General features: G+C 36.7%; 1 protein-coding gene across 3 annotated transcripts in view; it reads right to left on the minus strand.

Annotated features, from left to right (window-relative positions):
* Positions 1-559: 559 nt before the first annotated feature.
* TMEM245 (transmembrane protein 245) overlaps positions 560-12,907 on the minus strand; it is a 78,511-nt gene continuing 66,163 nt past the window's right edge. For all 3 annotated transcript variants that reach the window (XM_085052256.1, XM_085052254.1, XM_085052255.1), the window contains 3 exons: positions 11,458-11,632; positions 8,542-8,736; positions 560-7,535 (listed from right to left, as the gene is read on the minus strand). In XM_085052256.1, coding sequence (XP_084908382.1) covers positions 7,490-7,535; positions 8,542-8,736; positions 11,458-11,632 — 416 coding nt within the window. In that variant the 3' untranslated portion in view covers positions 560-7,489. The remainder of the gene's footprint in view (positions 7,536-8,541; positions 8,737-11,457; positions 11,633-12,907) is intronic.

Genomic DNA, 12,907 nt, shown 5'->3' on the forward strand with positions numbered 1-12,907 from the left:
GATCCCTTCAGAGAACTAAGGAGGTACCAGCAAAAACTGACGCTCCTGTAGGAAATTCCTCAAAGCAACTGCTCACAGAACAGTGAGAGGGATGAAAACTGGAACATCAGCCATATCTCATTTTAAAAGGTGAGCAGTCATGCAGGGAGGAGTTGATCACTTTTGCTCTATAGTCAATAAAATGATCTACAACTCTGCTTAGAAACTAAACAACCATTTCCAGTTCAGAGAGTAGGCCATAATGGAAGTCATTTGAATTACCTACACCTGCCCAGTGTGAGCTTCTGTAGGGTCTGGCTGTGTGGCTGTGGTGCTGCAGGCAGTGCAGCTAATTGCCAGGTGCCAGCTGAACCACAGTCACTCTTGAGGCATGTGTGCTTCTCTTCACCACAGAAAATGTAAGGAAAAGTGATGGATGGCTTCTCTCAGTGACATCAGTTATGCACAGGGACTGCAGACCCAACATCGTCTCCAGCACATCTGTTATTTCACCAGATTAACTGCTGCTTTTGTGGATGACTCCAAAAGAGCCCATCATTCAAATCAAACTCAGTTCTCCTTATGTTAATGGCATTTTATTTCAAAATATATTAACCATTCTGTGCTTACAAAGGACTGCAGTGTGAATACAATATCAAGTTAAAAGCCCCTTAAACCTGCTACAAAAACCGTATTTATTAGGATGAGGACTGGTGCATACAATCAAAATTATTTAGTTTAAATACCTCTGCAGTCTACACAAGTACTTCTCAACCTTAACTTACACATCTTATTGGGCCACAGATGGACATAGGGGTTATAGTGTCAATATTATACATGCAAAACCAGGTACTGCTCCGAACCCAATTATGGTAATGTCAGTTTTGAACACAGTTCCATTCTGAAGATGAATCACATGTACAGATAAAATTTGTGTCAACAGACAATAGAAGTTATTGCTTCAAATCCCCATGGGGCCTGGTAGGAACACACTTGAGAACAACCTGTGCTCTGTAATGCAAAACATATGCTGTTAGTTTTGAGTAGGGTGTAGCCAGTCTTAGGATATGATATCAAAAGTTTCTTTGGATTTGGTTTGGTGAAATTTCCCAAAGGGAAAAAAAAACCAAACCAACCTTCCCGTGTCTTTCAACCAAAACATCAATCACTAGCTAGCATATACATATATATATATACTGGTTAAGCTGACTACTGACATAAAAAGTTGGTTTCCAACCATCCGACCATTACTGAAGAACAGAAAATCTGTTTTTAAAGGCAACAATCTGAACAAATTGAATGCTTGAAGAATATACTGGTGATGACAGATGACAAACTGAAAACACTGATCTACACAGACAGTAAGTTATGAACAACACAAAAGTAGTCTTTACTGATACTTGAAAAAGATTCAGGTTTAGGGTGAGACTGGCAGAAAGAGTGTTAAATACTGGGATTTTGTTTTTCCAACCTCATGTCCTAGATGCCAGTTCTTAAGCCTAATGAACTTTTGTTCTGTGGCTACTTTTTGGCTTTGTGATGTCTCTTACATTTAATCTACACCAATACCATGAAAAGTTTTTTTGACTTTAGGTCCTTATTGGATCACTGTACACAACACTCTAGTGGGTGAAAAGTGAGGCTAAGAGAAGAAATAAACTTTTTGCTTTAGAACCATCAGACTAAAAAATTCTTCAAATATATATATATATATATATGCTAGAGCACTCACTCTGCTTTATTAGCTGACAGATGCACCCTGATGCAAGCAAATCTGCCCTGCTTCTCACTCAAACGTGGCTTTGGTGTCACCAAATAGTACTTATATTAAATAATTAACCTCCAGTTCAATGCAAAATGAACTGTATTTGTCCAAGTCCATCCATATGCAGGGCAGATCAAGGATGCACTTACTTCCTGTTAGCACCTCCTTCCTGAATTGGACACACTACTTCAGCATGGACATTGAAAACATGCCTTCAGGTCCTGGAATCGATTCCCAGAAGGGGATGAAGCAATACTCTCATGTGCTAAACCATATTTCAAACAAGATACCAGAGGAGGTGTGATGAGGTTAAGAGTCTGGGGAACTGAAGACGTATTTCATGACCTATTAATTTTGGCAGCTCTTTAGAGGGTGTGTGCAAATACTTCCAGGAACAGTATTCTCTCAGCAATGCATTACTAGCAGCTTCTCCCTACTTTATATGAACTACAATAAAACAGTGGTAGTCACACTACCAGTATTTGCTTGGCTCTTCCTCAATCTGTATAAAGTAAACATGAATTCTAGAAAATGTTGCTTGTTTTCATTATATACAGGCACTATTTTGTTCTCAGATATCTTTAAAAAAAAAAAAGGACAAAATTGCAGTTGAAGTCTGAATAGGACAGAGACTGCTAATATTTATATAACACTGCACATCAATATATACATTTACAAGCCCAATGTAGAATCCCTGAATATGCTGATGACTTCTGGCATTGTTTCTTGTTTCAAAACACCAAATCATTTTCCACACTGTTTTTTTCTCATTTCCAATTTTATCACTTCTTAAAAGCATTTCTAGAGAATTTTACCATAAAACATTAAGGTACCTAAGTAAAACTGATTGATAAACAGTACCAGGTTAAAGATCAAGCCCTCCTAATGTTTGGTAACAGTTTTAAGTGATTTTAGTTTTGTAGAAGTAGAAGTAATAAAGAAATTGTCAAAGTTTGTGTCAGCAAAAGGTGTAGGAAATAATACAAAGAAGAAACCCTTTTTTAATACAAGTCAATACAGAGTTTATAAAGATGATGCATCCATGGATTTAAGAGATGTCAGTTTTCACTCAATAAAGATTATCTGGGAAATCAATTTTCTCTTGTAAAATTGCAAATTTCAAGGTAAGCAACTGCATCTGTAGAATAATGCTACCTCTGCTGCTAAATACAATGAATGCTAACTCCAATTCCAACACCCTTCAATCCCTTCAAAGGAAATCACAGCCATTTCCAGGGGTAGCATCCATTAGGGTGGCACCATCTGCAGTGACAAATTTAAGTCAATATAATATAAATACAATGTTTGAATAAAGGCAGCTGTGGGAACATCCACCACCAACAATGCAAAGCTATGGAATCTCAGTAGAATAATGTTTTTTTCCATCCTCAGTGTATCAGGTCCATAGGAAAGGCAACACTGCAGTACTCCCACTACTAGGGATCAGCAGTACAGCAATTCAGCTGCTGCTTTTACTGGAGCACAATTTCACCCAGTTTTGCTTTTTCAGGCTTTCTGAAAAACAGTGTTTAACATTGCAGTCATACACTTATTTCAAAAGTTCTGCCGATACCCCCAGTGGATAATACTGGAGACGGCATACAATTTTCCCTCAACAATGCTTTTTTCTTATTTTAATTAAACAGATTATGGATTTCCTATTCTAATAATTACTGACAAAACACACATCCAGTATATCCTCCTCCCCTGTATCTTTAAGAGAAGCCCCATAGTCCTTGAAATCAAACAAGCCTAAGTGTACCACAGATAATCTGCACATACACAGCACTGTGCATGGAAAGATCTGACTGCTGTCTCCATTGTTAAGATACGTGGGCATCAACTTAATATCTGAAAAATGTGCATCATTATGTATTATTATAATGTTAAACTGGGCTTTTTTTTCTTAAGTAGCCTCTCAAAATAAGTAATTTCTGCTCCCAACTGGTCACGGTGCATCTGTGCTGAAAGCCACCATATTGTAGAAAGGCTGGCAAAATGAATGAGTGCCAGATTCTTGCCCACTGCAGTTTGTTGCTTCATGGATCCAATTAAGCCTGTATTTACAGTGACCTGAAGTTCACATGCTGGGCTGTGAACTGGCACACAGTCACCTCTGCCAGCTCTGCTACAGCAGTGCTCAGCCAAGGTACAAGAAGGAAAGGCTCACTCAGACTTGAGTGCCAGAAACAGCACCAGACCTTTGGCACTACACTTAATTGCAACAAGCCTTATTTCCCAGAAGAGAATGATAAAAACCAGCACAGCTGAATTTCACAATACCATGAGACCACATTGTCTTGCATTACTACGAGTATTCCCTTCTGAACTCTAAATTATTGAACACTAAATGCACTAAATACACTTAGTAAGTACCTGCTCCTGGAATGACTGTTTACAGTAAAGCTAAAGGCCATCAACTTCTTGCCTATAAGCATTACAGAAAAGATGGTCTCTCCTAAGAAAACTGCACTGCAGAGAAGGGTAGGGCTTTTATTGTTGTTTGGTTGGGTGGTTGTTGTTGTTGTTGTGGGGATTTGGGGAGGGGGCTGGGTTGGGTTGTTTTCTTAGAAACCTATAATCCATGTACTAAAAACTTACTCCACCAAACTGCTGGTTGTTTCTGCAGATGAGGCAATATAAACATGAACTGGCACTTTACAAAGACCAGAAGTCAAAATGACCAGTTTGATTATTTTCACATTATTGTGAGACTGATTTAAACTAAACTATTATTAAAGAGGCTGAGTCTACTCAGAAAATAATATAGACTGCTAAACACGCAACAACAAGGTCTTCTATTTCTGCTGGTAATCAGACACTTGCTAAACACAAAACCCAAATAATCAAAGTATACCCTTTTGTGAGGTGGTATTTTGTTTTTTGGGTTTTTTCCTAAACATGGTGAAAATCCATGAATATTTCCTATTCTAAGAAGGTGTTCTTGGCGGTTTTGTTCCTTGTTTTTCTTTTCTTTTTGGCAGTATAGTGTTACTGCACCATTACTGAACCATAGAGTTGGTTCCTCCATCAAGTACAGCACACAGCATGAGTCCTGAAGCTACATTTACTGAGTAAGGATGTACTATGGATGGTTCCTCATGGCAAGCCTGAGCTTGAATTTGGAACAGAAAGCAACAGTATGAAGCCTTATTTCAAAGGAGGACAATCTAACAACACTGCATAGATATGAATTCTCTACACAAAATGATTTCACATTGGGAAAAGAACATTTCAAAACACCAATGTACCTGAGGCAATTTTACTCATTTGCCATTACTGAAGTTCAATGTGTTTTAATCATGATTTTAGCCTTCATAGCAGAGACCCTTCTTTGTCATAAGGCAATCGGTTGAAGGGCAAGAAGAAAACTTAAAACTAAACAAAATAATGCTTTGTAACAAGTCTTTTAAATTACCATGCTGAGTACCACAGGAGTATGAAAGATTGTCTCAGAAAATGGGATAGCAAATGTGGACACAAAACATGTCTTGACCAGTGAGAAAAGAGGTGCTTTAAATGCTATCTACAAGAAGCTACAACAAGAACACAACAATTCAGTGCAAAACTGTGAACCAAAACAAAAGTAATACAATAAAGAAGTTCCCTAATTATCATGGTGGTCTCATTCAAGCTGGTTAGAATGTTGCAGGAGTATATCAGGACAGCCTCACGTTTTTCCACAGCCTCCACCCTAGCCAGCAACAATTATAAAAATGAGTTTCACTTAAGATTTTTTGTGAGCCTCAAAACCAAGGAGATAAAACAGATACTTGATTCAAGCAACACATTCTTCTTATTCAGTTAGTTGAAAGTGATGTGTAGGACTTTCAGAATTTAAAATATTAAATGGGATGTTTCCATCTTTTGATGAACCTGAGTCAACCTACTAAATTAAGCCCAAGTCTGTCCCTCAGATACACACCTGCAAGTGTACACAAACAGCATACTTGACCCCCCTGACTTAAAACATGAAATTTCATTAGTAAAATTGCAGCAGCTCATTTTGAGAATCTGAGGAGGAGACTATTTGTTTCTTAATAGGCAGCCTGTTTATCGCAAACTTACAGCAGGACTTTCTTCCTTACCCAGCAGAGTATTTTCCAATCACTTCCCACAGCAATGTATTTTTAGAAACCATGTAAAAATACATACAATATCATGAAAAGAAGAACCTTCCAAATCTATCAGCACTCCTGCAACTCAAGTAAAACAAGCATCTTAGTTACTGCAAGCTGTTTGTGCACACATCTTAGGTATCCTTATCCCTGGACAAGATCCCTTTGTTTCAAGCATTGCATTACTGTCAACAATAAATACAAGGCATGCCTGTATTTTGTACAACTCATTATCAATCAAACCCTGAAATCAATTCAAGTTACTGAAACTGCAGGGTGGTTCTTTGGTTAAGAGATTGCATCTGCTACTTTGTACCCAGGGCCTCACTGGATTTGAGGAAAAGCTGTGCAAGTATGAAATATTTACCAAAAACCCACTTCCCACTTACAAAAAGGATCCATTTATAAAGATCCATTGTGTCAAAATGTTTTGACAATCAATACAAAAGGCCTTAAATGTGACCAAAACTGCAATTCAAGCAAAATTACATATGGAAGAAAAACAGTAGATTATTTGATGCTGTGACCTAGGCAATACATAATTTCAGAAATTTAAGATCTTTATTTATTAATAAGATATACCTTAATATATAAAGATATATATCTCAGTCAGATATTTGACCAGAGGCTTGTAGGGTTAAAAAGCCACAAACTAAACTAAACCAAAATCCATGTTCTCTCCCCTTTCTCTCTGGAAATAAAATTTATTTAAAAAGTTAATTGAACTCAGCCACAGCATTTCAAAACCTACATTAAACAATCCCCATTAAACTTCTTCCAATTACTGGAAGGAAATGTGACCATTCTACATTACTACTGTCTGAAAACACTTAAGGCCTTTGATTAAATTTAGTTGACCAGATGACTCCACTGGGAGGATGGGTAAACTGCAAATTATTATCAGATTTCACTGCAAATGGGGGCCAAGATTTAAACTGTTTAAACAAGTCCTCCTATGTCAGTAAGAGAAAAACCCACATTTAACAGTTTGCATTTCTGTTAATTTCAGGAAGGTATTTAAAATACCAGTCTCCAACAACATTGACTTTCAGTGGGTGTAAGAGAATAATATTTAAGTGTTATTATGAGTTACAGATGATGGTTGAAGCTTATAAAGAAATACCTTGAGGAGCAGCAAACTATTATATTACACTTTCACTTCAAAATGAGTGGTTTGCACTTTTTTTGCCACCAGATTAACTAAAAATAAATATTTTGGAATTACAGCTTTGTTTAAAGCTACTACAATTTAATAAGACAAATAACCCAATAAATAAAAGCCAAGTTAGTAATTTCAGCAGATAAGATAATGACTCCAGTGGATGTACCTGTCCTCTCAACTATTCTTTTGATAAGACAGAAGGTCTTCAAAGTCTTCAACAAGGCAGCTGACTGTGTGTTGGTATGCAAAGCCATGGGAAGTAGACATTCTCTCTCGAAGAGGCAAAGTGCACAATAATGTAAGGCCAGCAGATGTTCTAGTGCTTTCTCCTAAACCCCAAGCTATGCTTCCCTGTGAGCTGCCCCCAGGCACAGCTAGGAAGGGACAGAAGGCCATGGCTGTTGTGAACCCAAGACAGAAGACGGTGATTCCCTCGTGTTGCAGAGGTGCAGCACAACTCCTCCATCACTCTGCAGAGGTTTTCAGCTCCTCAGGACTCTCCCTAGGTGACCTGGGGGGTTGGGGAAGAAACAGAAAAGTGAAAAGTAAGACACAAGTCTGCCCAATGATTTCAATTGTTTCCTGTAAAAGAAAAAGGAAACAAATACACATAAAGGGTTTTTTGTGTACTGTGGGAAGCTCTATCTATGCCATACAAGGCAACTGGAATATAACTTTTACAAGCCAGATACAGGTCCAACTCACAATTTTTCTCCTAAATTACCCAGATGAAAGACAATCCTATTCATGTGCATAAAGCAAAGGATTATTTCTGACAAGCAGAGAATCCTCTTTAAAATACATGTATAATGAGCTAACCTATATAATTTAACAAGACAGTAGAAACATTAAAATAGCCACTGTCATTAATATTGTCACAATGTGATTTACAATTCTAAGTATTTATTCAATTAGGAGTTTATTCCTAACTGGATTATTATGCCATTCCTAACTGTACCATTTAAAGATGCATTTCTATATTCCACATTTTGTAACTTCAATAATGACATTGCAAAGGACAATACTTTTAATGGAATAATGGCATATAATGTTATCACATTTTTTTAAACCTATGTAGGTATATTTTGCAGTATTGTACATTAGGACATAAAAACTGAAGTCTTTTTGGGTAGGCCCCTTATTAAGGGCAATGAACTCTATTAGATATCCACAAATAATAGTTTAAAAATTATGTTCAATCATCTCCTAGCACAGCAGCAACATATAAATTGTAGGAAACAAAGGTATTATCAGTGAATTTTCTAAATGAGCCTTCTGTAAGAGGCTGAGAGACATTAAAGAAACACTTCCAGTATCTGTGTTCCAGTGAACGTTTCACTTTACCGTACTTTTTATTTCTAGAATATGAAACAGCTGAATCCTCTTGAAATACTACAATACTCATGCAGGTATGAGTGCACACTCTCATACAAAACTCAGGCACACATTCTCTACACCTGTGCATACACTGATGTCTGTGAAAACATAATTCACACAAGTAAGACTTTACAGCTCACCTGTAAATCTGCAATGGCCACGTTGCTTGTGATGGAGTGGGCACAGAATTTGTTGGACTCACCAACATGGCACTATATATGTTGGAAGCAACCACAAGTATACAAAGTAGAATTGGTCCTATGATGGCCCCTTCCAGCCCCAGGTAATATGCTCCACCAGCCACTGCCAGGCCTGTCAGGTAAGGGTGACCACCTCTGCCACAAGAACAATAAGATTAAATTAAGAACAACAAACAACAAACACAGTTATCAATTATGAAATGTGAATTAATAATGAAGTTGTATTAAGCTTAGGAAATGACACAGCCAGCCATAGCTACCCATGTTTACACTATAAACTGCTGAGCTGTCTGAATGACTGCAAAGAGATTCCAAGCTTTATTCTGTGCTGTATTTGCACAACAGATCAAACACTGCTGTAGCATGGAATGCTGGTAATATCCACAATGGAGTTACTTTATAGACATCTGCTGAAGAATGTCTGAAGGACTTAATGGCAAAAACATTTCCATTTTGAGAATGGAAAGATGGTTGGTTACACAGACTGTTCACGCTTCATGGTCAAGAACTGTTAAACTTTAACATAATTAGCAACATGTACTATGAGCACCCCTGAGCAAAGACATTCAGTTACATGATGATAGCAACTTGAAGTGCATCTTTCACATAACAGTTAGCACACAGTCTTTAAAGAAATATCCATGTCTTCTCATTTTGTTATAAAAATGCCTCTCAGATTGAGTGTTTGTTATCATTAGCTTTTAATATTTTCAGATGAAAAACAAAACCATATTTTAATGCACATATTAATATTTATTGGAAAGTTTGGGTCAGCAGAGCTTTGCGATAAGAGCTCTTATGGCAGCAAGTAATCATGCCATTTTTATTCTCCGTGTTTCAGTTCAGGTGCAAAATGTGAATCCTACCAACAGCATTTACATAAAACCTCCTCATCATTCTTCATTTTTTGTACCTAAAATAATGATGGCAATATGCAATTGTGTAAGAAAAACTACAGTTGAAACTTAGCACACAATTCGCAGGAAATTCCTCTAAATTCTGAGTGTAATACATAGAAAATACCAGCTAGTCAGTTCAGACCTCCAGCAGTTCCTGAGGTTTCTACTATGGTCCTGATTTCTATTCAACTCCCAAATTTTAAGTCTTTGTATTCATCACAAGTGTGTGCAAAACAAGGCCATGAAACATGACCTATTAAATCATACACACCTCAATCATGTCTCACCTAGATCAAACTTAACCTACTGGCAGGACCAGATTGCTTTCCTGAGGGGACAAACTTGACTTTTAAGTTTTATGTTTCTCCAACAACAGACACTATTAATTTCTAAGCCTTTAAAAACTTCATTTTTTTTTCCCCCAGCATTTTCATCGGTTTAAACATTCTTTTGGCTAGTTTTCTAAATTAAACAACAGATCACCTGATGAAATAGGACTACAGTACAAAGGTAATCCATTCAGAAAACCCTGCATTACCTAATTACAGCTATTTCAAATAGGTTTAATCTAATCTGCAAGACAGCATGATGTTTACTGTTCAATTTATTGGGAAGAATACAATTTTCCTCCACTGTCAGAAAATCTATTCCTGACCCATATATCTTCTGGACAGTAAACAGACTCTGCATCCTCAACAGTCAAAAAAAATGTATTCTAGTAATCAGAAGAATTATTGGCTATTTAAATAGGTACTAGCCTTAAATTGATCTGTGATTTACAGTTGGAAAAAAATGTAATTTGATTATACTTCGCTTGTTAGCTTGTAGTCATGCAAAATAACTAAAGCCACCATCTACGAAAATTAGTATTAATATTGGGCATATTATCATTAGGTACTCTCTGTTCAGTGTAATTATATTTAGTGAACAAAAATATTAATTTCTAACAACACAGAACTGAATGACTTTATGTCCTTATTCTACATTAACTCTCCTGTAATAAACAGCACAAATGAAGGTCTAGTACTAGCAAGTAACTAAGTCTGGACCATGAAGCCCTCAATTCACACAGTTTACTAGGATTGTTTCTGATGACCAGGACTGCAGCAGTAACTAGACAAGTACACCCTGATATGAATATTATACAAGGTTATGATCAAGTCTGGTACATATGAAACTTGACTGCTCATGTCTTTGCCAGCTCTGTTTAACTGTGCTGCTCTGTCTTGCAGTCTGAGCTGCACAAAGGGATTCAAGAGATATTTCAGCTGCACAGAATGTCACTGAACGTTTCAGTTGCATTGCACATACAACTGCAAACATTGTCTCCACCATTTGCAGTTTATTTCTCTGTGTACAAACTCAAAGCTGAAACAAGGAGACATTTCAAGTCTAAAGAGGCAGCCAAACACCTACACAGTTTTTTCGAGAAATCTGTGCCTACCTCCCACAATAAGAAAACAGCACTAGCTATTGTCTCACTAGAAGCCTATTTCCAGTTTTGCAGTTTCAACAGGTTTTTGCACTGGAGTATGGTGACACAACAAACTAAACCTCAAAATTCTCACAATTAAGTCTGAAAAATTAAACTATTTTTTTTTTTTTAGGTCCCTATCTAACTAGGTCATAGTTTTATCTGCTCTGCAGCATCATCTGGCATTAGGCAATATAAGCCAATACTTTGATAAATACAAAACATAAATTAATTCTAACAATCCCTACCGAAACAGTACATTTTGCTGATGCTGAGTTCAAGACCTCTGATGTGTCAATGTTCACAGAACAGAGGCCTGGAAAAATGAAGGCACTTAGGCCAGTAAGATTTCTTACTATGACATGACTCCTGTGCTTGAAGATACTGCTTTGCATGGTTCAGAAAAATGAGTTTAATTAAAGGCATAAGTGATTGTCAATCATTTCTAAAATGCTAATTTTAAAAAGTGTTCAATGTACTTACCCTGATATATCTGAATAAATTGCTGTATCTACAAAATAGGTTGGCAAGAGGTGAAAAACCAAGAGCAAAAGGGCTTTGCATCCCTGTCCTTGCACAAGCCACAAATCTAGGACTGCAGGGACCGCTGCCCAGTATGTCCCCAGAAATGGCACTGCTCCAAGGATTGCTGCTAATGCTAGAGCACACAGAAGCAGAAGTGAAAAAAAAAGAACACAGAAACATATTTCACAAATATATTTACAGTTACATTCTGACACTTTTGCCACACCAGTAAGTTCCACTTCCATCAACTGTTGTAAATAAAGCATTGAAGAAGTGCCACATGAGGCTCTTGGTGTTTTATAGCTGTAGTTTAGGAAAAAAGAAAATTACACCATTCCTCGTACAGAAGAGCTTCACCAACTGACAGTCATAAGGAGTTACTTCCAAAAGATGCATCAATTTAGAAAAGTTTGACGTTATACCAATCATGTACCTTTCAAACTTTTACATAATTTCAAATTAGCAACTGTGTAAGAAAGCATATGAGCCTCTTACTCTAATTTACTGCATAATAGTCAGAAAGGAGGTAAATATGACATTTATGACTTACATATTTCTGTATGCAAATGTGTGCACACAGGCACACACCCTTCTCATTGTACAAAGACCTGTTGTAATCTAAAGCAATACAGTTCTGCTGTCACTATAATTTAATGCACCAGGAAGAAACATAATACAAAGCACAATTAAGTGGGGTATTTTTCTTTTTTTGTTGATCTCATTAACCAGAAAGCAAAAATTTTTAAGATTTTGTATGGAGTTGGAACAAAAAAGACTGATTACATTCTAAGTAGGCCTAGTGACAATCAACGTCTTTAAAGTAGTTGCATTTTATAATACATCCATTTCTTATTATAGAAATAACAATGTATTATTATATTATATTATTAAATAAATTATTAAAATTAATTATTATATTACTAACAATAAAATGTATTATTTATAATACATCCATTTATTATTATTGAAGGCTTCTTGCTTTATAGCTTCCCCTTATGCTTCCTTGCAACCAAACATTTTTCAATGACTATTATAATTATTATTATTCTTTTCAGAGGAAGAGGAGCAAAAGAGGAACAGGAGAGAAGGTGTTTTACTGAAAAACTGTCCAGCCATTTCCAAAACAAAGATTAAAGAATAAAAAATAAAACAGAGGCTGGTAATACAGTCAGGCAACAGTACTGAGAATAAAAAGCATGCCTCTATGGTGCATTTCCACAATACCACATCTTCCTGCATTTAGGCATCTTGAAAAATCAGCACCTGTCAACTGTGAAAGAAACAGAAGCCAAGACAGGCAGAATGAAGTCAAAATCTGAAAAGTCTTGGACTGAATACAAGGGAGAAGGAATGACATCCAGTAAATGAAACAGAAATAAGAAGCTGGCAGGGAATGTGTTGAGAAAAC

This window comes from Lichenostomus cassidix, chromosome 2 (assembly GCF_008360975.1).
Source record: "Lichenostomus cassidix isolate B80296 chromosome 2, HeHo_3.0, whole genome shotgun sequence".
In the NCBI taxonomy this organism is placed as follows: domain Eukaryota; kingdom Metazoa; phylum Chordata; class Aves; order Passeriformes; family Meliphagidae; genus Lichenostomus; species Lichenostomus cassidix.